Genomic DNA, 27,931 nt, shown 5'->3' with positions numbered 1-27,931 from the left:
TGAACTGTTACCTCTGGTTCAATACAATTATTTTTGCATAGTAATGGGCAGTGTTTTCAAGTTGACGTGGGAAAGGCTAGTATAAACCACGGCAGAAAGGGCTGTGGAGGACAGGGTCAGGCCAAGGCTATTTGGGATCACAGAAGCCCTAGGTGTTTCATGTCCATTTGTCAATGAATATTTACGTAGTGAACCCTATGTGCCAAGCATGATTCTAGTCCTGAAAATGAAATACTGACCAGAACACACGTAATTCTCTGCCATCAAAGAGCTTATGTGAAAAACTTTAAATGCCTGGTCCGTGAGATGGTGAGACGTCGTATGAAGACGGGGACAGGAAAGCTAAGAGGCAGGAGGGAGGCCTGCTGAGAAGGTGCTGCGAGGAGGGGGCAGGCCACACTGGCATCTGCACAGGGCAGGACAAATGCGAAGGCTGGGGCAAGGGCATTCCTGAAAGATTTCAGGAACTCACGGAAGCCAGAATGAGTGAGGACCAGGAAGGGGAGGAGAGCCGGGCACTAGAAGGAGAGGTTGGAGCCAATGAGGCAGGGGGCTTGACAGGGCTGCCGTTTCTTCCCTGAACTCAGACACAAAACAAACAGAAGCGCTAAGGGGAAAGAGAACACATCAAACAAACCAAACCAGTGTTTTACCTCGTTCATAGGTGGCAATGCTGTCCATGTATTTGCATCTGGATCATACTTTTCTCCTGAGCTAAGAGTCTGCTTATTTTCATCTTGGCCCCCGAATACAAACAAAAATCCTTCTGCAAAGATCAAAGGAAACACAAATATGAAATGTGAGTCTTCAACAGCCATAAATGCCATAGCATATATAGAAACAACATCTGAAGAAACTCCCTGACGACAACAATGTTCTCTCTGGATTCAGGACTTTTATCACATCCCATTGGATCCTTGGTGATGAAGCCAAACCTGTGACTCACTTTGACCATTTTGCTTTACTCATTACTGTCTTTGAGTGGATTTCCAACACCCTACAATGAAAAAGGAAGCCTGGCGTCACCTGCTCAGACACCAGGCAACTCTGGGCCATCTCAGTTCATCTCTTCTATTCCCTCTCAGCCTCTGGGATTCTCATACAACTTCTGCACCACAGCGCACATCTGTTCATTCAAGACCCCAGGAATACCCAGATCTGAGGCATCTATGTGCACTTTCTATTCAAAACAGGATCTAAGAGCAACTGAACTTCCAGTTTCATGTAATGGTGTATTAGGTTATTCTTCTGCAAAAAAACACTTAATTTGCTGGATAAAATGTTTAAAAAATAATCTTAGCCGGGTCGGGTGGCTCACATCTGTAATCTCAGCACTTTTGGAAGCCAAGGTACAAGGACTGCTTGAGCCCAGGAGGTTCATAGGAGGCAACATAGCAAGACCTCATCTCTACAAAAAATAATGAAATTAGCCGGGCATTGTGGTATTTACCTGTAGTCTCAACTACTCAGGAGGCTGAAATGAGAAGATCGCTTGAGCCCAGGAGTGTGAAGCTGAAGTGGGCTGTGATCATGCCATTGCACTCCAGCCTGGGCAACAGAGTGAGATCTTGTCTCAAAAATAACAACAATAATAGTCTTCTTAGAAGAGGAGAAGCCAACAGGATAACAAGGCAAAACTGAAGGGAAAATTAGGACCTACAGAGGTTATCAAGCATGAAAACCATTTTACACTGAGGGCATTTCCAATCTAGGAAAATTTAAACCTTTTGTCCTGGGGATGAAAAAGACAGAAGTTTAAGCTCCAGGTCCACAGAAAATGTGGCTTCTGGCAGGAGATCCTCTCTAAAGTTCTACACTGTCAGGATGAAGGCCAACCAGAATTTGTACTCAGATTTAAATCTCCTTGCTATCTGGGAAATCATAAGCCTTGAACTTAATTTACAGTTAATACCAAATTAGTAGTGTTTTCAGGCAACTGGCAGAAACAAATGTAAAACTTCTGTAGAAGGACCTTAATCTAAGCCTTAGATTCTAACATCCCAGGACATCTAAGGCAGAAAGTTATTGCTACAAATAATTTTTTTCGACTTTTTTTTTTTTTTTTTTTTAAGACAGTCTCACTCTGTCGCCCAGGCTGGAGGGCAGTGGTGCAATCACAGATCACTGCAACTTCTGCCTCCTGGGTTCAAGCGATTCTCCTGAGTCACCCTCCTGAATATCTGGGATTACAGGCACATGCCATCATACACCCAGCTACTTTTTGTACTTTTAGTAGAGACAGGGTTTCACCATGTTGGCCAGTTGATTTCAAACTCCTGACCTCAAATGATCCACCCGCCTCAGCCTCCAAAAGTGCTGGGATCATAGGTGTGAGCCACTGCGCCCGGCTGCTACAAATAATGTTTAATAAACGAGCAGCATCCAGCCACAGATATCAGACATACCAAAAATTAGACTCTAAGAAAAGACCAGCAGAAGCAGATCATAGGAAATAGTCTTGCAAAGATTTCAAATATTATAGTAACCAGAAAGATGATTTTTTTCAAATTGGGTGATGAAGAATAAAGTCTAAAATTTATTTAAAAAAGAAAGAGAATTTAAACAAATGCTTATCATGTTTAAAAAATAAAAGTTAACTGGAAGATAACTCCAGGTAACAGGGAACTATAGAAATAAGAGAGAATTTGAAGGTAATGGTGGATTAAGTTATTCTCCAGTAAAAAGACAAGAATTTGTAGAAATTTAAAAAAAATCAATGGATAAATTTAATAGCAGATTAATCAGAGTTAAGGAGAAAAGATAAATCAAAAGACAATAATCAAGAGAACAGCACAGTAAGACAAAAAGATGGAAAGCAATAAGAAAATTTTAAATACACACCAGAGAAAAGATTTTTTAGACTCGCCACTGACTTAACAACAATGGAAGCCAGAAGTCAGTGGAATGACTTCAATGTGCTGAAAAATAATAAATATCAAGCTAAAATGCTATACTCAGCAAAAATATCCTTTATGAATGAAGACAAAATAATGACATTTGCAGGCAATCAAATCTGAGAGTTGTCCACCAAAAGACCCATATTAAAGGAAATTCAAAAGGACGAAGTTCAGAGAGAAGGGAGATGATCCTAGGTGGAAAGTCTGAGGAGTTAAGAAGGAGGAACGAAAGTGGCAATCTAAATGAACACTATCTACCTACCTACCTGCCTACCTGTCTATCAATCATCTATCTACCTGTCTGTCTGTCCATCCATCCGTCTATCTATCCATCCATCCATCCATCCATCCATCCAACATATATCAAAAAAAGACATATTGTGTATATAGTAGCTACCCCTTATCTGAAGTTTTGTTTTCTGTGGTTTTATCACCCATTGTCAACTGCAATCCGAAAATAGGTGAGTTCAGTAAAGCAAGATATTTTGGAAGAGAACACATTCACACAACTTTTATTACAGTATATTGTTATTGTTGTTTTATTATTATTGTCGTTAATCTTTTACTGTGCCGAACTTAAACTTTATCATGGGTATGTATGTATAGTAAAAACACACAGTATGTACAGGGTTCAGCACTATCTGTGGCCTCAGGCATCCACTCGGGGGTCTTGGAATGCATCCCTCATGGATAAGGGGGATCTACTATACATATTTATTAGTGATAATGCATTTTAATACCGTAAGAATGTGGAACATGGAAAATGAAGAAAAACTCTCCTGAAGAGAACACAAGTACAGACTAACTTTGGACTTTGCTAACTTAAGACAGGCTGTAATTTCTAAGGTAATCTTCCTAAAGGACTATTAACAAGAATTTAAGTTCCAAACTGGTAGAGAAGAAAAATTGAATGACAAAAAAGTCAAAATCAATTTTTAAAAAGGCAAAAAAAAAAAAAAGAAACAACGCAGGCTGCACAAATGGAAGGACCTCTTCATTCACTCACTTCCGTTTCCGTCAATTCCACTGTACACAGTTGCTCCTTCCATTGCTGGGTTTCTGAAACACCAATCCCTCTAGCAAGCTTTCAACTATTAGTGATATAGAAGCCTTTGTGACAGATGTGTATGTGTGAAAATTAGGAATATGTGTATATATTTTGGGGGGAAATGTAAGGGAGCTAATTCTGAGAGATGCAACAGGGAAGCTAGACCTACATCCTGCAGGCTATACTACTCTGTCCAGCAATTCATTACAGACAATAACTAATAATTTTGGAACTCATAAAGTGACTCCACTTCTATACTATGGTAGAGCCTTGGCCATCTGTGTGATACACTGTGGTACAGCATAGCTTTAAAAATGTTATAGCCTGGGCAACATAGCAAGATCCCATCTCTAAAAAGAAAAATAAAATAAAAAATAAAATTTTAAAGATAATGTTGCTGGGCAAGCAAACACAATTAAATAAGGACTGCAGGAGGGTTGCTGACCACAATTAGAATGACGTGAGATGACACTTATCAGGTGGACAAGGGGGCAGGACCACAGCGAAAAGAAAGGCAGCCAGCAAAGGCAATGCCTCAATGGCTATCTTTTCTATCAGCTCCTTAAGGGAGAGCTTTGGATAAAGTAGAGCAGTTTTCAAACTTGTAAAGGTCAAGTAAAGCATTTTCCATAGTAAATAACTTTAAGCCATTGCCTATATAAGTAGCATTTCCTAAAGTCTCATAACTTCTTTTTTTTTTTTGAGACAGGGTCTCACTCTGTCACCCAGGCTGGAATGCAGTGGTGTGATCACGGCTCACAGCAGTCTCGATCTCCTGGGCTCAAGAGATTCTCCCACCTCAGCCTCCCAAGTAGCTGGGACAACAAGTGCATACCACTATGCCTGGCTAATTTTTTTGATTTTTAGTAAAGACAGTTGTCTCTCCTACATTGTCCAGGCTGGTCTTGAACTCCTAGGCTCCTCTCACTTTAGCCTCCTAAACTGCTGGGATTACAGGTGTGAGCCACCACACCTGGCCTTATATAACATATTTTATATAATTACATATTGTAATTCTAAGCTGCATGAATTTCAAAGATGGGACTACCATGGTGCAAAGAAACGCTGTGTTCCAGGTGTGGCCCTACAGCTACTTAGTGGTAAGCATCACTGAAGTTTGCTCTCCTGACATTAAGTCATCAAGTAATTGCTTCTCCAGTAGTTCTTAGAAGCAGCTATGTGTTGAAGATATGGGGATAATAAGGACTGACAGAAAATACGGTTTTCCTAACCACGGTCTCAGAAGCTAGAACTACACTAAAAATGTCATGTAGAGATAATAAAATTGTATCTTTAAAAGGCTCTGAGTCATTCTGTAAAACCTTGAGATTACACATTACTTGATCTGGTGTTTAAGGAAAATTTGCCACAGAACGGTACCTGCTGAGAGAACTCCGTGGTTAATTCTCGGCATGCTTAAAGGGGCCAGTTCGATCCAAAGCTGCCTGTTAGGGTCATAGAGAGGGCACATGCATCGCATCGCTGCTGTGGGTTTCCGTGAACTAAGGAAGTAAATAATTGATCAGTAGTTAATGTGCTTCATACAGTTCTTTTTATAAGTAACCATCACTAGTTTTAGTTTACTAAAGAATATTTAAAACATTTTAAAAATCGAATGTAATTATGCTTTAGATACTGAAAAGCATTATGAATTCTTGTTTACATGGAACTACCTCTTCCCATATACCACTTTTCAAAGAACTCCCACCTCATACTTACACTCTCTCTTCTCCACCAACAGTCACGATGCACTCGGAGTAGCCCCGGGGTTTGAAGTTGGCCAGCATCGCCTCTCCTTGCTGCGGCTGGCTGAGCGGTATATTGCTACACTCTTTGACAATTTCTCGTACTAATGGTTCATTCAGCATCTGTTCCCGTAAATAACTGGAGTCCAACCCTGAAACCCACAGAGCTGACATAACATCCTTCATGTGGACCTGCAGAAGAGGGAAGAAAGATGGGGCGAAAACAATGGAAAATGCAATACATCATTTTTAGAATCTACATTTTCCACCTCATGGAAAACAAACTGTTAACACTCAGGTTATTACCAGGCAAGTGAGACACACTGGTGCTGCTTGAATATCTTCTGCTGGCCCTAACTGTCTACTTCCCAGAGTCTTGATAAGTAAAAGTTTAATTTTTAAAAATGATCAGTTTATTTGAGGTATCACTGTAAAGTTTCAAGCAGCTTCCTTTACACCTTAAAGGATTCCCATTTCAATAGGAAAAGACAGGAAAAGAACCAGCTATAATTTGCTTTATTTCACACATTTGGATGTGCCATGAGTTAAATCATGTTTATACAAATATTATATACAGTAATAGCTCAATACAATATGGTAAACTTAGACATCAACATTAATAATACAAGAAAAATATACAAAAGCCAAAGTTTAAAAAAAAACCTGTGTACTACATAATCATTTCTGCAGTAATTACTGTTCAAAAATATCTAACACGACTAATATGAATTATATACTTTTACTGCTCAATCACTAAATTTGAACCAACTGATGAAAGTATTTTATAAATGTAAAATAAAACTGTGAGTTTTAAAAATCAACTGTCTTTACAGCATGAAGTTTAAACTGACCAAAGGAAAAAGAACTGCCTCGTTTTCCCAGCAACCAGCCAACCTTAAGCATCTCCCTTGCTTTAAGGCAAGAAAAGGGCAGGACGGAAGCTGGCGAGGAGCAGCATGTCCCACTGTGGTCTTGGTGAGTGGGAGCACATAGGAAATTTTTCTCATTTTTCTATCTCCTTTACCAATTTCCCCAACTAACATGGAAAGCAGAACACTACCTGTCCTTACCTGTCCCAATTAAAACCAATACTACAAATATGGTTTCTAAACAGACATACTTCCGGGCTTACAGAATTCAAAAAATTATAAGATAATCATCAAAATTTAATAGTCCAGTTTTAACTTACAAGAACAATTAACAGTACAATTATACATTTTGAGATCCACTCTCTAACACCTATTTCTTATTTTGAAAACAGTAATTGCAGCTAGTGTCTTATTTATAATAATCAGACTTAAAAATAAAGTCCTGGCTGGGCATGGTGGTTCACACTTGTAATCCCAGCACTTTGGGAAGCTAGAGTGGGAGGATTGCTTGAGCACAGGAGTTTGAGACCAGCCTGGGCAACACAGCGAGACCCTGTCTCTACAAAAATCAAACAATTAGCTAGGCATGGTGGCACACGCCTGTGGTCCTAGCTACTCGGAGGCTGAGGTGGGAAGATCACTTCAGCCAGGAAGGTTGGGACTGCAGTGAGCTATGATCATGCCACTCTGGCTACTGCCCTTCAGCCTGGGAGACAGACTGAGACTCTCTGCCCCCTCAAAACCCTCAAGTCCTGTGATTTTGCTCCTTCCTCCAAGGTATTCACAATTTGGATCTAGAGGCTGATATTCTTTAAGACCTTCTTTCCAGGCTGTCACTCCCAGAACCTTCCCTCTTGAAACCGCACTGCCACACAAACTCCACAGCCTGCCTGCTTTCTCCTGCATGGTGTCAATCACACCTGAAGCTCCTCAGGCCCATGCCCCTCCACCCCTGCCAGTGATCCACGTGCCAGCCCCCTGCCTGCTGCAGGCACCTGAGGCCTGGCAGAGGTTAGCCTAGTGATGTAGTAGGTCAGGATGCGGAGAGCAAGGGTGAGGATACTGCGTTTCTATAATCTCCAGCTTAAGCTTGAAATGCATTTTCCCATTAAAAACAACATACAAAGGATATTACGCTCCTTACAAGGGTTAATATTTTCACTGATATATTGTGTGGCATGGGCTTTTGCAGACTGGTCTGAAAAACCAACTGCTTTCATGATATAGGGGAACATGTTTTATAGGTATCTTTTAGATTGCTGCTTCGTAAGTCTTTCATGTTGAAGAAGAAAAATAAAACAACTAAAATTTGAATTAAAAAGAAATAAAAAGGCAAATTTGACCATGTTATAAATGACAGGTACCTTTCTTATTTCTGTGTCATGTGCTATCCATCGAATTACTGCTTCAAAGACATATCTTTCATTGCCAACGTTTAACTTCTCAAGAGAAATCACTTCTTTAAGCTTTTGAGGACTCAGCTCTAAGAATTCTTCTGTGCTGCTGACGTCTCGGAAATGAGTCTCCAGGTATTCTGTGGCAAGGTAATGAACGTGATGGAGGCAGTAATGTAGTGCAAAGTCACGGATACCAATACAGTTCTCAGCAGCAATGCAGCCTTCCAAAAACTCACAGCACAGGGTTTTAAGGTCCGTCAGTAGTAGCAGGTCAGCTGCCTGAACAACATCTTGGATTGTATCTTCATTTAGCCTGATCTAAAAAAGTAGCATAATTATCTTATATTTGAATGTGTACATTTAAAACCCAAACCACTAATCTATTAGTTTGGGCCACATGCAATTTCCATTTATTTTAGATCAAAGACAATCGAATATTGGCAATTTCATATGGTTTAACCCAGCATTTTTTTTTTTTCCAAGAGTTGGAAGGCACCAACATAAGCAAATGTGTGCTTGGTTAACTTTTCCCAGCTCTGCCCTTGCTGTACCAATGTCAACCACCAATAACCCTTCTAGGGTGAACTGTCCACGTTGCTCACTTCTGTAATTCAGAGAAAAACCTTAATGACTCAAATGCTTGGGAAATGGAAAGTTCTGCATTCTATGGTAAATTCAACATGATTAAGTACCAGCATCAGAACTGATGAAAATCTTGCCTCCCAACCTATGAAGTTCACTCTTCTGCTAAATGGCATGCCAGCCTGAATGCTAACCCCTTGAGGGGAGACGGGTTTCCAGTGTTTCAGAAGCCTCATTCCACATCCCAGAACACTGTATGCAGTGCAATTTGGTTCACAGACAGATACACTTAGGTCTCAAAACTACTTTTTGGAATAAATCCCTAATACAAGGGTGTTTTTTTTTTTTTCTCATTATGAACATCTACTTTTCCTTAATTTTCTTCAATTTTCTGACTAATGCTTCTTTCTCCACCCACTTCACAGTGCTCCGAAGCATCAGGAAAGAAACAGTTCTCTAAAATATCGCCACAGTCCTAAGTGGACGACCCCAAAGCATGGGCACTTCACCCACATTCGCAAATGCAACGGAGACTTCATGAAGAGTATAGCAAGAAACATTTTTACATTTTACACTTTTTGTACCACAGATTTTTAAAAAAGTATAATTGCCAATCGTCTTAGAAACTGAGCAACAAAAATGTGGAAAGTAGTATGGTGAGTAAGCCACAAGTAGGGGAAAATGTTCCATTTATATGACATTACATTTAGCCACAAGACAGCAGGCAGCTGTAGACTCTTCAAATATAGGCACGTGAAAAAAACACTCAACTGCATTTCAATAAAACAAAACTGCCAATTCAGGAGTTTGTTATAACTTACATTCCAACTATCGTTTTAAATTTAAATTGGGAACAAATCACAGAAGTCAATCTGTAAATAATGTTTCAACTTTCAAATCCAAGCCTGAACATGAATAGGCTCTTACTGGCTTATAACTTGTTATACTAATAACTGCTGCTGGATTGACTTTACAAGTTGGATGAGAGGTTGGTCTTAGCCCTGGTTTTGTGATGCTACAGAGTATCTCTGGGCTGTCCCCAAATTAACTTAAATTCATTTACTTTAACAATCATAATTCATTTACTTTAACAATCATACATGTACACACCTCTAGTGTTGAGAGAAGAGAGAAAGCATGGAATCAAACCAAAACCTTCAAAAAGGATGAGAATCACTGCATTTAACTCTGGACAGAATGAATATATTTATACAAAGAAAGCAATACATTCAGAATACTTAGAAAATATGTAAGAGAAACAGCCCCTACAGAAAGGAAAACAAGAGGGATAAAGAAAGAATAAAGGAGAGAGTAGGGAACAAGATCTCAGAAAGAATAAAGATGAAATGCGTTCTCACACAGCCAAAGGTAAGTAAGATGCACTGACCTCTTCCTTCTGTTAAAAAAACAAAACAAAACAAAACAAAAAACTAGCCCTGATTCACATGGAAGATTTTTCTTGAGTCCTCATGCTTTGCTTGAAATCACATCACGGGGAATGGGTAGTTGGAGGAGGGCAAAGGAAAAGAAAGAAGTCTGATCGCTTATCATTCTCCTCCCTGGGTATCACAAAGTCCCCAGAAGTTCAAGTGGACATGGAGAGGAAAGGGACATCAGGAAGAGAGAATGAGGGTGGGGCAGGGATGTGGGTACTACTGAGGCAACAGGACCAGGGCATCGTGAATAAGGTGCTTGTCATGTCTGTCAGTCATCTTTCTCTGGGAATGATCTACAAGGAACTCTCTATTTCTACCAAACAATCCACAATGCCCCAGGAAGTTCCTATTTCCATGCTATGGAGACAAAACAAGTTTTGTATCCCCAGTCATATGGATACAAAGCAAGAATGGAATCGGGATTCCAAAGCAAAAACCAAAAAGACAGCAGTCAGGGCAGCATCCCATGTTCTTTAATATCTCATATGAGAAGGTGGAGCTCAGAATGGTAGCAACAAACTGAGATTTGGGTCTAAGATCTTACTTCCTCTGCTTCTCTAGGAGCAGAACCATGGAAGAACACACATGGGGTGCCATTACCAGTAGGAGATGTCAGTCAATGCACACAGTGACAGAAGATGAAGATGACAGTGCTACTTTGTCATATAATGGATGAAAGGAGACCCTCACCCTGAGCTTGAGAAGCCTCTACTTAGGTCTTCCTTCCTTTGTTTCTCATCATACCTGCCCACTGAAGATGTAATCCAGGATCTCTCTCATAACCATTACCGATATCCCTTCAAGTTCAATCTTATAAGTTGATCCATCATCTTTTGGAGGATTATAGTTTAACTTTGTCCTAAGAAAGGGAAAAAAATGTAAAATTTCTATGAAAGAACAGAAATAGCTATAAATATTTATGTACTCAAAACTCTATAACGTATAAGATACTTATCAGTATATGAATCCCCACCTAGAAAATTTAGTTCGTTAACTTCATGTTTATGTATTTTTGTAAGTTTCAACTACAAAACATTGTCCCAGGATCCCAAATGCTACTTCTTAAAAAACAAAAACAGATGACCAAAGAACTAAGATCCACATGACCATGAATCTGTATTTCACCTTGGAAATCCACGTCCCTTTAGGCTTATTTTCTAATGTATTGAATTATCTAATTAATCTTCAATAACGTAACAAGGACTCCACAAACCTGCCATCCAAAACAAAAGCTAAGACCTTGTCAATAGCCCGCTTCTAACCAGATGGTCTTCCCCACCAATCCACTCCTCTGCTTCCACCATCTGAAGTAACCATTATCCCAAATCCTATGCTCATTTTTTCCTTGCTTTATTACTGCATCCTTGAAATATATATTTTAAATTTTAAGTTGTTTTATAATTAATCATCCATTTTGTATTACTGTTTTATATAAATGACTTAAAATTTTATAGAGGTGTGCATATCACACTGGTTCTTTTGTTCTTTCTGCTGTGCAATATCCCATTTTCCTGTTGATGGGCATCTGGGGTTGTCTCCAGGTTTTCGATATTGTGAACTGTGATGCTATGACTATTATTGCATACGACTCTTTTGTACTATGTTAAATAATTTTTCGGCTGGGTGCAGTGGCTCACGCCGGTAATCCCAGCACTTTGGGAGGCCGAGGTGGGTGGCTCACTTGAGGCCAGGAGTTCGAGGCCAGCCTGGACAACATGGTGAAACTCCATCTCTACTAAAAATGCAAACATCGACTGGGAGTGGTGGTGGCATACGCCTGCAATCCCAGCAACTCAGGAGGCTGAGGCACAAAAATAGCTCGAACCTGGGAGATGGAGGTTGCAGTAAGCTGAGATAACACCACTGCACTCCAGCCTAGGTGACAGAGCGAGACTCTACCTCAAAAAAAAAAAAAGAAAAGAAAAAAGAAAAAAAAATTAAATAAATAAATAAATGAACAAAAATTTCCCTTGGGTCTACTCGTGGGAGTAGAATTATGCTACTTATTCTCCATAGTAGGTGGCGCTGTTTACAGCCTCATATACCATGTATGTGTAAGGGCATCTGTGGATTCATCAACTCTGCGACATTTGAATCTGTCACACTTCTTAAGTTTTTCAATTGAATAAGTGAAATGTGGTATCTCACTGTGGTTGTCACCTGCATTCTCTTACTACCCTGGTGCTGAACGTCTCTTTGATGTTTGTAGCCACATGTTTCCCCTTTTGCAAAACGTTTGTTCATGTCTCTCGTTCATTTTTCACTAATTGTCCTTCTCATATTGAGGTGTAGGAGTTCTTTACATATTTGTGATACTAATCATTTAACAGACATGAACTTTTTAAAAGTTGCCTTATAAAAAACTTTTTTAAAAAGAGCCTTTTAAAAAACTTAAAAAAAAAGACTTCTTAAACAAACTGATGAAGAATTTGAAGAACAATTTTTCGGTCAATGCTTTTTGTTTTAAGAACTTATATCTAGATATTCCTGATATTTTTTACTAAGAAAATTTAAGGTTTTAAAAAAAATTCAAGTGAAATTTAAAAACAGCTTTGAAACATGCTGTTGGCATGAATTATAACTCTGTTAAATCTCAAGATTGACACTGTGTTACCTGCTACCTAATAACCATGTTTTCTAAGAAAAGAAAAGCACACCTTCAAATACTGGTAATCCAAATAGTGAGTTACAGGGAGAACTTCTTAGAAACAAATATTTAAACTCATTATTTGCATTCAGACTTCTATCATAAAGTCAACAAAGAATCAGACTTTTGGTAGACTGAATACAAACAGAACAGGAAATAATATTAACAAAATTTCTTTTAGTTTTGTTTTTGAGACAGGGTCTCACTCTGTCACCCAGTCTGGAGTGCAGTGGCGCAATCACGGCTCACTACAACCTCCTCCTCCTGGGTTCAAGTGATTCTCCTGCCTCAGCCCCCCAAGTAGCCGGGACTACAGGCACACACCACCACACCCAGCTAATTTTTGTACTTTTTGTAGAGACGGGGTTTCACCATCTTGCCCGGGCTGGTTTCGAACTCCTAAACTGATCTGCCCACCTCAGCCTCCCAAAGTGCTGCGATTATAGGCATGAGCCACCGCACCCAGTCAATGAAATTTCATATGCTAGAAAACAGACAAGGGTAACTGGAGTATCTGAGGAAGCTTAATCCTAATTTAGCAATAAGCAAAGCCGAGACTCAACCTGAATTGGACTGAAGACTTCCCAAAGGCTCCGGGAACTGGTAGTACAGGGTAGGTGAGGACGGGGTCAGGGTGGGGCAGGGGGTGAAAGATAAGCTAAAAACAGAACTGTTAACAAAGTCTTAGGAAACAGCTGAATTTCCAGATTCTCCTTCCATGTGGATACACATCTTCCCTGTAGAGCTCAGTAAGACTCTCCCTAGCTCCAGTGGAAGACAAATGACTTCTATTTTGAAGAGTATACAACTGAGGGTCTCTGGACAGGGGAGCACCAGGCACATTTGAGGGTAGGTGTATTGTAACTGAGAGGGTTAAAAGAATGTTTACATACTGAATGCTGGACCATTAGTCTTTTTCTCTCAACTCTGCTCCTAAAATACTGAAAGCCAGAACATATCTTCCAAGCAAGAAACAAAGACTCTTTTGAAGGACTTGATCAGCCCAAGGGTACAGACCCAAGGGCATGGACATCAATCTGCCCTAAGAAAATGACCCAGTTTGATCACACAACAGCAAAACCTGTGTTCAACAAGTCTAACCTATAGGGCTCTAAGCTTCCTGCACATTTTGAAGCAGTACTTCTAAAACTTTCTCATGTCACATCACACACAGAAAACGTAGTATTACTCTGGGCTAAACAGAGGCGGCCTGTAGGCTCATGGCTGGACAGAGTCCCCAGCATCTGGAGATGCTGCTCAGCTACTCTGAAGACTGATACCATCAGTATCTTCACATACTTGCAACATGTTTTTTTGGCACATTGGTTAAGAAACTGTTTTAGAGCACTGCTCTTAAAATGGAGCAAACAGGACTCATTAGATATTTAACAAAGATAAAAGACAGGAACAAAACTGATATGAAAAAAGGTAACTTAAAGGAAGTAAAGATTGTGCTAAAATGAAAAGTTCAAGGAAAAAAGAAAAATTCATCTTAGTCTTCCCAGAGGGAAAAGACAGGATATTGTGTACATAAAACAAGAGTACAATGATATAAAAAGAAACATTCATAAGCCAGCAAAAAATGTTAATGATTGAAAAAAAATTTTTTTTAATGTAGGGTCAAGATAAAAAGTTGAGGAAATCTCCTAGAAAAAGAGAACAAAAAGACAAAGGCAGAAAATATGAGAGATGGCTAAGCACATGGCTCATGCCTATAACACCAGCACTTTGGAAGGACTGCTTGAGCCCAGGTGTTCAAGACCAGACTGGGCAACACAGCGACACCCCACCTCTATTTTTTTTTAATTTATTAAATAATTTTTTAAAAAAGAAAATAGGAGATAAGAAAACTGGAAGATCAGTCCAGAAGGTTCAACATCTGAAAAAGAGTAATGTCCCCCAACCAAAAAAGACTATTAAGGAAGTACTCTCAACAACGGATGAAAATAGACCCACTCCAGAGCACATCATCATCATAATTCAGCATACGAGAAATAAAGAAAAAAGTCTTACAAGCTTTCAGAAATAAAAATAGGCTATATGGAAAGGATCAAGAATCAGAATGGCTTCATACTTGTAAATGAAAGTTAAATAATAAAGAAGAAATTACTTTAAAATTCTGAAAGAAAATTATTTCAGACCTAGATTTTTATAACCAGCCAAACTATCAATCGAGTGGCAGGAGGGAACAAAGACATTTTCAGATATATGAAGTCACAAAACAATTTACTTCCCATGCAACCTTTCTCGGGATGGTGTTAGAAAATGTGCCCCAACAAAACAAAGGAATATATCAAGAAAGTGGAAGATTCTGGATACTAACAAGATACAATCCAAACAGGAAGGAAATGAAACGAATGCACAATAATGGTGAAGAATGATCCTGGAATGACAGCTATGTACCAGCAGAAGGAAGCCAGTCCATTCTGGTGACAGTAGAAGGCGCTTGTAGATCTTTAACATCAAATATATAATGTGTATGACAGTATACAGAGGATATTTAGACAACTTTCTTTCCTCCCTGTATTTCCTATCTACTATTCCTGCCTGTACAGTTTCCAGTGAAGTAATGGTTTTACTCAAAAGGTACTTCATTGCCACTGGCTGTTGTCTAGGTGTATCTATTTGCCTGATGCTTTTATTAAAAGCGAAGGAAAGAATTTGAGTCAATTCTCCGTCAAGAAAGAAAACAGTGTAAGAATAAAATACCAAAATATCTGGCTTTGAAATGCATCATATAATCTTTTTTGGCAGCAGACATGTCTTCACTTAGGATGTCACGACTATTTGTATTTCTCAGTCACTGTGCTGGTTATCAGCATACATAGCCTCTCAACTCCAAATTCACCCTTTTTTGCTCGCTTTGGAAAAATGGATCTGATCCTTTTAAATCATTTTCGTTTGTCAAATGGCATGATGTTAAGCTTCAGTTAAAGGCACTGGAGAGCCACTGGAGGAGGTGAGAGTTTTGCTTGCTGGTTCTGGTGAAGAGACCTGCCTCCTGCCAGGCAGTCTTCTCTCCCAGCACCAGGCTCCCACAGTGCACAGCTGTAACCACACCCTGAAGTTTTCCCCAGAGCCTCCTTCAAGTACCTTCCCATGAATAGTTTTCTCAGGCATCTTAGAGCAGCAGTCCCCAGCCTTTTTGGCACCAGGGACTGGTTTCGTGGAAGACAATTTTTCCACAGACGGGAGTTGTGGGGATGGTTTCAGGGTAAAACTGTTCCACCTCAGATCATCAGGCATTAGATTCTCACAAGGAACATGCAACCTAGATCCCTCACATGCCCAGTTCACAATAGGGTTCGCACTTCTATGAGAATCTGATGCCACCACTGATCTGACAGGAGGCGGAGCTCAGGCAGGAAAGCTCCACCACCAGGGCCTCACCTCCCACTGTGTGGCCCAGTCCTAAGGCCTTAGAAGACAGATTTCCAGCAAGTTCCACAATGTGGCTTTTCTGCCATGCAGTGAGCCATGGGTGTGTCCTAGTAAGTCAGCTTTGGGGTAGCAGATGCTCCATATATCTATTCCTGTATTTTTTAGTTTTTTTTTTTACTTCTTACTGGCCAGTCCCTCATTACTCCAATCTCGTGTTGTAGTTAATAATTCTTTATATTAAATTTTCTTTGTTCAAACTGTTCTGTGGTTTCTCTCCTGACTAGACCCAGATGGACACTAACAGCCACTAAAAAATTTAGAGGAGGTATCTCCAAAACATGTTCAGATAGAGGAGCTTCAGGATAGAATTAGAGTTCTTATTTTAAAGTAACCCAGGTTCAACCAACAGCTAGCTGTACTTGCTTGCGTATGTGGCACTAGATTCTCATAGGAGCATGAACCCTATTGTGAACTGGGCATGTGAAGGATCCAGGTTGCATGTTCCTTGTGAGAATCTAATGCCTGATGATCTGAGGTGGAACAGTTACACCCTGAAACCATCCCCAGAACTCTTGTCTGTGGAAAACTTGCATGCGTCTTGCAGACACTGGTAGGATGGGGGAAACTAGGCTATCAGGGAAAAGGATACAAGAAGCCCCTTTTTAAAATTATTATTATACTTTAAGCTCTGGGTTACATGTGCAGAACGTGCAATTTTGTTACATAGGTATACATGTGCCATGGTGGTTTGCTGAACCCATTAACCCGTCACCTACATTAGATATTTCTCCTAATGTTATCCCTCCCCTAGGCCCCCACCCCCAACAGGCCCCAGTGTGTGATGTTCCCCTCCCTGTGTCCATGTGTTCTCATTCAACCTCCACTTATGAGTGAGAACATGCATTGTTTGGTTTTCTGATCTTGTGACAGTTTGCTGAGAATGATGGTTTCCAGCTTCATCCATGTCCCTGCAAAAAATATGAACTTATCCTTTTTTATGGCTGCATAGTATTCCATGGTGTATATGTGCCACATTTTCTTAGCTTATCATTGATGGACATTTCAGTTGGTTCCAAGTCTTTGCTATTGTGAATAGTGCCGCACCAAACATACGTGTGCATGTGTCTTTACAGTAGAATGATTTACAATCCTTTGGGTATATGCCCAGAAATGGGATTGCTGGGTCAAATGTTATTTCTAGTTCTAGATCCTTGAGGAATCACCACACTGTCTTCCACAATGGTTGAACTAATTTACACTCCCACCAACAGTGTAAAAGTGTTCCTATTTTTCCGCAACTTGTCCAGCATCTGTTGTTTCCTGACTTTTTAATGATCGCCATTCTAACTGGTGTGAGATGGTATCTCATTGTGGTTTTGATTTGCATTTCTCTAATGGCCAGTTATGACGAGCATTTTTTCATGTCTGTTGGTTGCATAAATGTCTTCTTTTGAGAAGTGACTGTTCATATCCTTTGCCCATTTTTTGATGGGGTTGTTTGCTTTTTTCTTGTAAATTTGTTTAAGTTCTTTGTAGATTCTGGATATTAGCCCTTTGTCAGATGGATAGATTGCAAAAATGTTCTCCCATTCTGTAGGTTGCCTGTTCACTCTGAGGGTAGTTTCTTTTGCTGTGCAGAAGTTCTTTAATTAGATCCCATTTGTCGTTTTTGGCTTTTTTACCATTGCTTTTGGTGTTTCAGACATGAAGTCTTTGCCCATGCCTTTGTCTTGAATGGTATTGCTCAGGTTTTCTTCTAGGATTTTTATGGTCCTAGGTCTTACGTTTAAGTCTTTGATCCATCTTAAGTTGATTTTTGTATAAGATGTAAGAAGGTCCAGTTTCAGTTTTCTGCATATGGCTAGCCAGTTTTCCCAGCATGATTTATTAAATAAGGACTCTTTTCCCCATTGCTTGTGTGTGTCAGGTTTGTCAAACATCAGATGGTGGTAGATGTGTGGCGTCATTTCTGAGGCCTCCGTTCTGTTCCATTGGTCTATATATCTGTTTGGTACCAGTACCATGCTGTTTCGGTTACTGCAGCCTTGTAGTAAAGTTTGAAGTCAGGTAGCGTGATGCCTCCTGACTTTGTTCTTTGTTCTTCTTGCCCAGGGTTGTCTTGGCTATGCGGGCTCTTTTTTCGTTCCATATGAAGTTTAAAGTAGTTTTTTCCAATTCTGTGAAGAAAGTCAGTGGTAGCTTGATGGGGATAGCGTTAAATCTATAAATTACTTTGGGCAGTAAGGCCATTTTCACAATATTGATTCTTCCTATCCATGAGCATGGAATGTTTTTCCATTGTTTGTGTCCTCTCTTATTTGCTTGAGCAGTGGTTTGTAGTTTTCCTTGAAGAGGTCCTTCACATCCCTTGTAAGTTGTATTCCAATGTATTTTATTCTCTTAGTAACAATTGTGAATGGGAGTTCACTCATGATTTGGCTGTTGTCTGTTATTGGTGTATAGGAATGCTTGTGATTTTGCACATTCATTTTCTATCCTGAGACTTTGCTGAGGTTTCTTATCAGCTTAAGGAGATTTTGGGCTCAGACGATGGGGTTTTCTAAATATACAATCATGTCATCCGCTAACAGAGACAATTTGACTTCCTCTCTTCCTATTTCAATACCCTTTATTGCTTTCTCTTGCCTGATTGCCCTGGCCAGAACTTCCAATACTATGTTGAATAGGAATGGTGAGAGAGGGCATCCTTGTCTTGTGTCAGTTTTCAAAGAGATTCCAATTTTTGCCCATTCAGGATGATATTGGCTCTGGGTTTGTCATAAATAGGTCTTCTTATGTTGAGATATGTTCCATCAATACCTAGTTTATTGAGAGTTTTTACCATGAAAGGCTGCCAAATTTTGTCAAAGGCCTCTTCTACATCTGTTGAGATAATCATGTAGTTTTTGTCGTTGGTTCTGTTTATGTGATGGACTATGTTTATTGATTTGCATATGTTGAACCAGCCTTGCATCCCAGGGATGAAGCCAACTTGATCGTGGTGGATAAGCTTTCTGATGTGCTGCTGGATTCGGCTTGCCAGTATTTTATTGAGGATTTTCACATCAATGTTCATCAGGGATATTGGCCTAAAATTCTCTTTTTTTGTTGTGTCTCTCCCAGACTTTGGTATCAGGATGATGCTGGCCTCATACAATGAGTTAGCGAGGATTCCCTCTTTTTCTACTGATCGGAATAGTTACAGAAGGAATGGTACCAGCTCCTCTTTATACCTCTGGCAGAACTCGGCTGTGAATCCGTCTGGTCCTGAACTTTTTGGTTGGTAGGCTATTAATTATTGCCTCAATTTCAGAACTTGTTATTGGTCTATTCAGAGATTCAACTTCTTCCTGGTTTAGTTTTGGGAGGGTGTATGTGTCCAGGAATTTATCCATTTCTTCTAGATGTTCTAGTTTATTTCTGTAGAGGTGTTTATAGTATTCCCTGATGGTAGTTTGTATTTCTGTGGGATCAGTGGTGATATCCCCTTTATCATTTTTTATTCCGTCTATTTGATTCTTCTCTCTTTTCTTATTAGTCTTGCTAGCAGTCTAACCATTTTGTTGATCTTTTCAAAAAACCAGTTCCTGGATTCATTGATTTTTTGAAGGACTGTCTCTCTATCTCCTTCAGTTCTGCTCTGATCTTAGTTATTTCTTGTCTTCTGCTAGCTTTTGAATGTGTTTGCTCTTGCTTTTCTAGTTCTTTTAATTGTGATGCTAGGGTGTGGATTTTAGATCTCTCCTGCTTTCTCTTGTGGGCATTTCATGCTATAAATTTCCCTCTACACACTACCTGAAATGTGTCCCAAAGATTCTGGTATGTTGTGTCTTTGTTCTCATTGGTTTCAAAGAAAATCTTTATTTCTGCCTTCATTTCGTTATTTACCCAGTAATCATTCAGGAGCAGATTGTTCAGTTTCCATGTAGTTGTGTGGTTTGGAGTGAGATTCTTAATCCTGAATTCTAATTTGATTGCACTGTGGTCTGAGACAGTTTGTTGTGATTTCTGTTCTTTTACATTTGCCAAGGAGTGCTTTACTTCCAATTATGTGGTCAATTTTAGAATAAGTGCAATGTGGTGCTGAGAAGAATGTATATTCTGTTGATGTCGGGTGGAGAGTTCTGTAGATGTCTATTTGGTCTGCTTGGTCCAGAGCTGAGTTCAAGTCCTGCACACCCTTGTTAATTTTCTGTCTCATTGATCTGTCTAATATTGACAGTGGGGTGTTAAAGTCTCCCATTATTATTGTGTGGGAGTCTAAGTCTCTTTGTAGGTCTCTAAGAACTTGCTTTATGAATCTGGGTGCTCCTGTATTGGGTGCAAATATATTCAGGATAGTTAGCTCTTCTTGTTGAATTGATCCCTTTACCATTATGTAATGGCCTTCTTGGTCTCTTTTGACCTTTGTTGGTTTAAAGTCTGTTTTTTCAGAGATGAGGATTGCAATCCCTGCTTTTTCTGCTTTCCATTTGCTTGGTAGATCTTCCTCCATCCCTTTATTTTGAGCCTATGTGTGTCTTTGCATGTGAGATGGGTCTCCTGAATGCAGCACACTGATGGGTCTTGGCTCTTTATCCAATTTGCCAAGCTGTGTCTTTCAATTGGGGTATTTAGCCTATTTACATTTAAGGTTAATATTGTTATGTGTGAATTTGATCCTGTCATTATGATGCTAGCTGGTTATTTCACCTGTTAATTGATGCAGTTACTTCACAGCATCGATGGTCTTTACAATTTGGCATGTTTTTGCGGTGGCTGGTACCGGTTGTTCCTATCCATGTTTAGTGCTTCCTTTAGGAGCTCTTGTAAGGCAGGCCTGGTGGTGACAAAATCTCTCAGCATTTGCTTGTCTGTAAAGTATTTTATTTCTCCTTCACTTATGAAGCTTAGTTTGGCTGGATATGAAATTCTGGGTTGAAAATTATTTTCTTTAAGAATGTTGAATATTGGCCCCCACTCTCTTCTGGCTTGTAGGGTTTCTGCAGACAGATCCACTGTTAGTCTGATGGGTTCCCTTTGTGGGTAACCCGACCTTTCTCTCTGGCTGCCCTTAACATTTTTTCCTTCATTTCAAACTTGGTGAATCTATGTGTCTTGGGGTTGCTCTTCTCGAGGAGTATCTTTGTGGCGTTCTCCATATTTCCTGAATTTGAATGTTGGCCTGCCTCGCTAGGTTGGGGAAGTTCTCCTGGATAATATCCTGAAGAGTTTTCCAACTTGGTTCCATTCTCCCCATCACTTTCAGGTACACCAAACAAATGTAGATTTGGTCTTTTCACATAGTCCCATATTTCTTGAAGGCTTTCTTCATTTCTTTTCACTCTTTTTTTCTCTAAACTTGTCTTCTTGCTTTATTTCATTAATTTGATCTTCAATCACTGATATCCTTTCTTCCGCTTGATCGAATCAGCTATTGAAGCTTGTGTATGCTTCATGAAGTTCTCATACTGTGGTTTTCAGCTCCATCCGGTCATTTAAGGTCTTCTCTACACTGGTTATTCTAGTTAGCCATTCGTCTAACCTTTTTTGAAGGTTTTTCGATTCCTTGTGATGGGTTAGAACATGCTCCTTTAGCTTGGAGAAGTTTGTTATTACTGACCTTCTGAAGCCTACTTCTATCAACTCGTCAAATTTATTCTCCGTCCAGTTTTGTTCCCTTGCTGGCAAGGAGTTGTATACCTTTGGAGGAGAAGAGGCGTTCTCTTCTCCAAAGAATTTTCAGCCTTTCTGCTCTGGTTTCTCCCCATCTTTGTGGTTTTATCTACCTTTGGTCTTTGATGTTGGCGACCTATGGGTGGGATTTTGGTGTGGATGTCCTTTTTGTTGATGTTGATGCTATTCCTTTCTGTTTGTTAGTTTTCCTTCTAACAGAGAGGCCCCTCCGCTGCAGGTCTGTGGGGGTTTGCTGGAGGTCCACTCCAGACCCTGTTTGCCTGGGTATCACCAGTGGAGGCTGCAGAATAGCAAATATTGCTGCCTGATCCTTCCTCTGGAAGCTTCGTCCCAGAGGGGCACCTGCCTGTATGAGGTGTGTGTTGGACAAGGAGCCCTTTTATTGTTTTCTTTTATTTTTATTTTTGACTCACGTGACTGGATGGGTTTTATTTATTTTTTTTTTTAAGGATTATTCTACTGTCATATGTTTCCACAATGAAAGAGGATCATTTTTAAAGAGTACAGGTTTTGGCTGGGCACAGTGGCTCATGCCTCTAATCCGGGCACTTTGTAAGGCTGAGGTGAGAGGACTGCTTGAGCTCAGGAGTTCAAGACCATTCTGGGCAACACAGCGAGACCTCATCTCTATTTAAAACAAGGAAACGAACAAATATAAAGAATATAGGTTTTTCTCAGCAGGTGGCAGAGGATACACAATGGCTAAGAGGAAAGAAAAAGAGACTTCCTGAAATATGAGCATGGACCATTTCAGACTTCCATAAAATGTGATCCTTTCCAAAGCCCATGAAAAAATGAATTGCTGTACACCTGAAGTCTCCAAACACCTGAAGGTTAAGTACCAAAACTTTAATTATGGCTTAAATTCACATCCTTACATCTGCCCCTGACACCTTCCCATCATCCTATCCTGCCCTTAACCTCCCCCAATACCATTTGTGCCTGCCCAATTCCCACCCGTCTTTGAAAGATCAGTTCTAATGCCAGCTGTTCTACAGATTTTTCCTAGATCACTCCATCCTGCCACAGGCTGCACCTCTGCCCTTACCTCTTTGTAAGTAAAAACAGATTCCTGTTATGAATTTCCCCAGCACTTTATCAGTAACTTTATTATGACATATTATGGGATGATCAAGTTCTGGCCTATATTATGGTATTTCTGTATTTCCTTTAGTAAACTCCAAGTTCCTTGAGGCTGGAGCCCTCTTTATCACTGTATGCTGACAACCTAGCCCAGCAGTTTACAAAGTGAAGATGATGCTTGACGATCACATGTACAATAAACTTGAAGCTGACAGTGGTCTTTAAATACTCAAGTCTTTAAATGTGAAGTGTCACTTATGATTTTTTCTGATGACCCCAGGTACAACAAAGCTGAACCAGATCAAAAACAAGGAAGAACGTTTAATAATTGTAACTGTACAACGCTGAAAGGATTAAGGCCCAGTGCTTCTCAAACTTTAATGCTCATACAATTCAACTGGGAACTGTTCAAAACAAGGTTTTTCTGATTCAGAAGGCTGGCAATGCGGCCTGAGTGTTTGTCTTTGTAATGAGCTCTTGGGTGATGTGGATTCTGTAGGTCTCCAGACCACTCTTTGAGTAGCAAGGGGTTAAATGGTGCTTCTTCAATTATCTGTGCTATGTTTTTTGTATTTCCAATTAATCCCAGATGAATATTTTGTAAAATATAATGACTTAATTCATAAATAAATTCAACAGACATAAATTACTGTGTCAAACTGCTAAAAGAGTTTCTAAACTCTTGTGCTTCTATGATCATGGGCAGGTAACAATGTACAGACCACCACCAGCCTGCACATGACATCTTAGTAGCATCGGGCTGGATGATCATCTGTCTGTCTGCCAAGAATGAAGTGAAAAGTTGGAAATCAGAGCCTCTCAAAGGGCCTCCCTTCCAGTCTTGGACTGTAAGCGTCACTCAAATCTATCGGGAAGCAGTCTTGCTCCACAGCCTTCTGCCATTCACAGCCACTTCCCTCCCACATTTCTGGGACAGTCACCATTCCTTTCTAATTTAGTAACTACACAAACTTGTCTTATTCTCCCTTACTGTCTTCACTTTCCCCCCAACTTCGCAACTGAAATCTCTATATACCTTTAGTTTTATTCCATTCTGTTTTGCATTTCTTTACTTCCATATACTTTCATTTTACTAATACCTACCAAAACATTTTCGCCTTAGATTTCCCTTTTTTATCTAGAATTTTCTCATCTTGCACTTTGTTTTTATCTCTGCCACATATAACTGAGAAGTCAATGGACTGTACTGAATGAGTAATGAATAATAATCATTTAAAAAGAGCTAAGCTAAAGGGTTAATAACTGATCATTTTTTCCTTGAGTGAGCCTATAAATCAATAGGCCTTTTCTATGTTCTCTGTCCCCACCTCAGGAGGCTACAGGATCATACATGTAAATTTGTTGGAAGTCTTAATATTCTTTTTTATTATTACATGATGTCAATTTACAAACTCTCCTAGAAAATGCAGCAACCTTAAAATATCACCTTGACAATTTTATAACACTCTTAAAAAAATGAGAAACAATAGAAAGTATTATAAAAATGGATCTCAGGTGTTCAAATATAAATACCATGCATGTCACATTGTTGCCCGTTTTCTGTTTCTAGGGCAAGACATTTCCCCTCTCTGTCCTGTCTGCTGATCTGTAAACAGAAGAGATTAAGGTGATTTGCAATCTATTCCATCCCTGAACATTTCTTGACTGAGCTGCTGAAACCAGCTACATAGAATTACTGCAGAGACTCAGCCCTGAGACCCACCCTAGTGAGTTCTAGAGGCTTAACTCTGGCCAAATCAATCAGTACTTGAGGATTTATAATATACTTCTTGCATATCATGTGGTCTAAGTTTATTTTTCTCCCAAGCACCCATCCTTTGGCCAAACTTTTTAAAAAAATTTTCTGTTCTTCTGTTCTATTAAAGTAGAGCAGGAAGTAGAACAATATTCATTTTACTTTTTCTTGACAATATGGAAAAAAGGACGTAAGAAAAGTCGTTCGCTACTAGCTAATAAAGAAGTTGGTATTATTCAAAGTTTTACATCCATGAAAGGGGTCTACAACTTGTAAGTAACTAAAATTGAGCCAAAGTCATCCACTGGGTACATACAGTCCCCTTCTTGCTTCCAAATTGCTGGAAAAGTTCAGTGTGTCTAAATGCCACAACAAACCACCCAGGTAATAGGCCTGGTCATCGTCTTCCAAGAATCATTTTAGACGTGACTGAATGGGGCTTGACGTAACAGTGATAGAGAATAAGTCTAAGTGACTTTTCTTCCCCTCTGATGTAAAAGCTTGTCTCCAATAAAAGCAAGGAAACATATTTAAATAGAATGCAAGAGAATGTAATGTTCACGAAGTCGAGATTTGCAGAAATTTGGGGGTGATTCATGGGCATTACTCATGATTTCAAATGAATCATGTCATCATGTCACCTTGGATTGTGTAGCTACCAGGAACGGACTGAGATATTTGAAGAGGGGCCTGTGTAGCCTCTTCATTTACCTGCTTATGCCAAACTAATAATTCACATTCCTGTAGGGAATTTGTTTCACAGATGCCCTCCAACTGCTTTTTTGTCTTCAGGAGCTCCTGAAAGCACATCAAAAACAGCCCTTCAGGGAAGAGGATTTTTAGGGCAATGAAACTACTCTGGGTGATACTGTAATAGTGGATCCATGTCATGACACATTTGTCCAAACCCACAGAAGGAACACCACCAAGAGTGAACCCTGATGTCAACTACAATCTTTGAGTGACAACGATGTGCCAATGTAGGTTCAGGAATTGTAACAAATGTATACCACCCTCGTGTGGTATACTGATAATGGGGGAGGCTGTGCATGGGTAGGGATGGGGGGACAGGGGATATATTTGTACCTGCCTCTCAGTTTTGCTGTGAATGTAAAGTTGCTCTAAAAAATAAAGCTTCTGGCATGGTTGCTCACACCTACAATCCCAACACTTTTGGAGGCTGAGGTGGGAGAATCACTTGAGCCCAGGAGTTTGAGACCAGCCTGGACAACAGAGTGAGACCTCCTCTCTACAAAGAAAAAAAAAAAAAAAAAAAAAAAAATTAGCCAACTGGGGTGGTGTGCACACCTGTGGTCCCAGCTACTTAAGAGGCTAAGGTGGGAGGATCACTTGAGCCCAGTAGGTCGAGGCTACAGTGAGCTGTGCTCATGCCACTGCACTTCAGCCTGGGCAACAGAGTGAGACCCTAACTCAAAATAAATAAATACATAAAAATAAAAAATAAAAGGATCTTTTTAGTACCCATTCAACTTGAATGAAATATCAATTTGCAGTTAATGTTTCCATCAACAGATGGCCTTGTCTCACACAAGCCTTTTACAGCCCACTTTTGTGGGTGGAAAAATACCAACCCCTCTATCTCACAGTTCCTGCCATCCAAGAATTCCATCTACATGGAAGAAGAGCATTTTCACAGATGTCTGAGACACAACCAGAGGTCTCAGAGGGAAACCCAAGGAAGCCTCTCAGCAGGCAGTGGGGTGTGGACTGAGTGCCAGGGGCCTACCGGTGAGCTGCCCTCCGTACAGCTCCATGAGCTACACAGGCTAACACCAAGGCGCTCTTCCTACAAGATTTGTCCTGTCGGAACGGAAGCCATGTTAGAGGAGTGCTGAGGGGAGGCGACAGCAACAAGACACAGGATGGTCTTCGTGACCTGCCTGGGAACCACCATCAGCCTCACACTGGTGCACTGAGAGCAAAGGGGATAAGGCAGGGGAAGGGCAGGAACCTGCATGGGGTACCCACCTCCTCTCACTGAGCTCACAGCTGGACTCTTCACTATTTCCTTTTAATTTATCTCTATTCATTTCTCCCTGCCACCAATTCTTTTTACCTAGATTATGGTTTTTACTCACCAAAAAAACTTTTTTCCTCACACAGATCTTAGAATGACTCATCATTTGAATGGATTTTTTTTTTTTTTTTTTTGAGACAGAGTCTCATTCTGTTGCCCAGGCTGGAATGCAGTGTCGTGATCTTGGCTGACTGCAATCTCTGCCTCCCGGGTTCAAGTGATTCTCCTGCCTCAGCCTCCTGAGTAGCTGGGATTGCAAGTGTGTGCCACCACACCCAGTTAATTTTTGTATTTTTAGTAGAGATGGGGTTTCACTACGTTGGCCAGGCTGGTCTCGAATTCCTGACCTCAAGTGATCCGCCCACCTTGGTCTCCCAAAGTGCTGGGATTACAGGCATGAGCCACCATGCCCGGCTATGTATTTTTAGTAGACACGGGGTTTCACCATGTTGCCCCAGGCTTGAACTCCTGACCTCAGGTGATGTGCCCGCCTCAGCCTCCAAAAGTGCTGGGATTACAGGTGTGAGCCACTGTGCCCAGCCATTCGAATGGATTTTAAGAGTAGTTCCCCAGTCAGCCTTCTCAGAATGTTCAGGACAGCTTTATAAAAAAACAGATTCCTAGGTTCCAAACTAGGCCAATTAAATCCAGTCCAAGCATATGCATATTAAAAAAGTTCCCAGCTTGTCCTGACCTTCTCCCTGCCTGGAACACCCCTCCCCCCACCCCATATTCACACAGTTTAATCCTTCCCTAGATCCAGTTCTCTGCTCCAATAACAGCTCCAAAGAGCAGCCAAGGTACCCACCACGTCTAAAACAACAAGCCTCCAACCCCCTTCCCTTGCTTTATTTTTCCATACAATTTATCACCATCTAATAAGATGCATTTGTTTAATGTCAATATCCATGAAAACAGTGACTTTGTTTGTTTCCTGCTCTATCCCCATACCAAATAAAATGGTACTGAACGGGCACTTGATAAATATGAATTGACTTGATAAATGAGCACACAGCCAGGTTAGAGAACCAGTGGATTTTAATATTGCGATGTTGGTGACTGAAGTCAAATTGCGATGTGGTTCTGAAGTCAAATGACCACACTGTTTAGAATGGCATCATGAACTGGCTGAGTGATTGTGAGCTTTTCCACACTCCATCCCACTGGTTTGTCCTCAAATGAGAAGGGGATACTTTCTCTCCATATCAACCCAGGGTGTGCTGGACAGTCAGCAGTTCAATTCAATGCTCAAATGTTCCACTATCCACAGCTGCCTGAATGTCCCCAGCACAATAATCCGAATGGCAACCTGACTCTAGCGCTGGCCATAGGAGGAGGCTTTCATTTGGGAATAAACCTAGTTGCATGTCATCTCA

At 40.3% G+C, this 27,931-nt stretch overlaps 1 protein-coding gene across 3 annotated transcripts in view; it reads right to left on the bottom strand.

Moving 5' to 3' along the window:
- The window catches only part of GAN (gigaxonin), a 75,234-nt gene that overhangs the window by 27,613 nt on the left and 19,690 nt on the right, over positions 1 to 27,931 (bottom strand). For 2 of the 3 annotated variants that reach the window (XM_002826681.5, XM_054534191.2), the window contains exons 2-6: positions 10,719 to 10,833; positions 7,924 to 8,274; positions 5,665 to 5,882; positions 5,326 to 5,447; positions 654 to 766 (exon numbers count right to left, since the gene is read on the bottom strand). In XM_002826681.5, the coding sequence (XP_002826727.3) occupies positions 654 to 766; positions 5,326 to 5,447; positions 5,665 to 5,882; positions 7,924 to 8,274; positions 10,719 to 10,833 (919 nt within the window). Of the gene's footprint in view, positions 1 to 653; positions 767 to 5,325; positions 5,448 to 5,664; positions 5,883 to 7,923; positions 8,275 to 10,664; positions 10,834 to 27,931 lie in introns of those variants that run through there. The other variant, XM_063717369.1, reaches the window with a different exon arrangement.

The sequence above is a fragment of the Pongo abelii genome, chromosome 18 (assembly GCF_028885655.2).
Source record: "Pongo abelii isolate AG06213 chromosome 18, NHGRI_mPonAbe1-v2.0_pri, whole genome shotgun sequence".
NCBI classification, from domain to species: domain Eukaryota; kingdom Metazoa; phylum Chordata; class Mammalia; order Primates; family Hominidae; genus Pongo; species Pongo abelii.
This window is presented reverse-complemented; position numbering and strand designations above follow the sequence as displayed.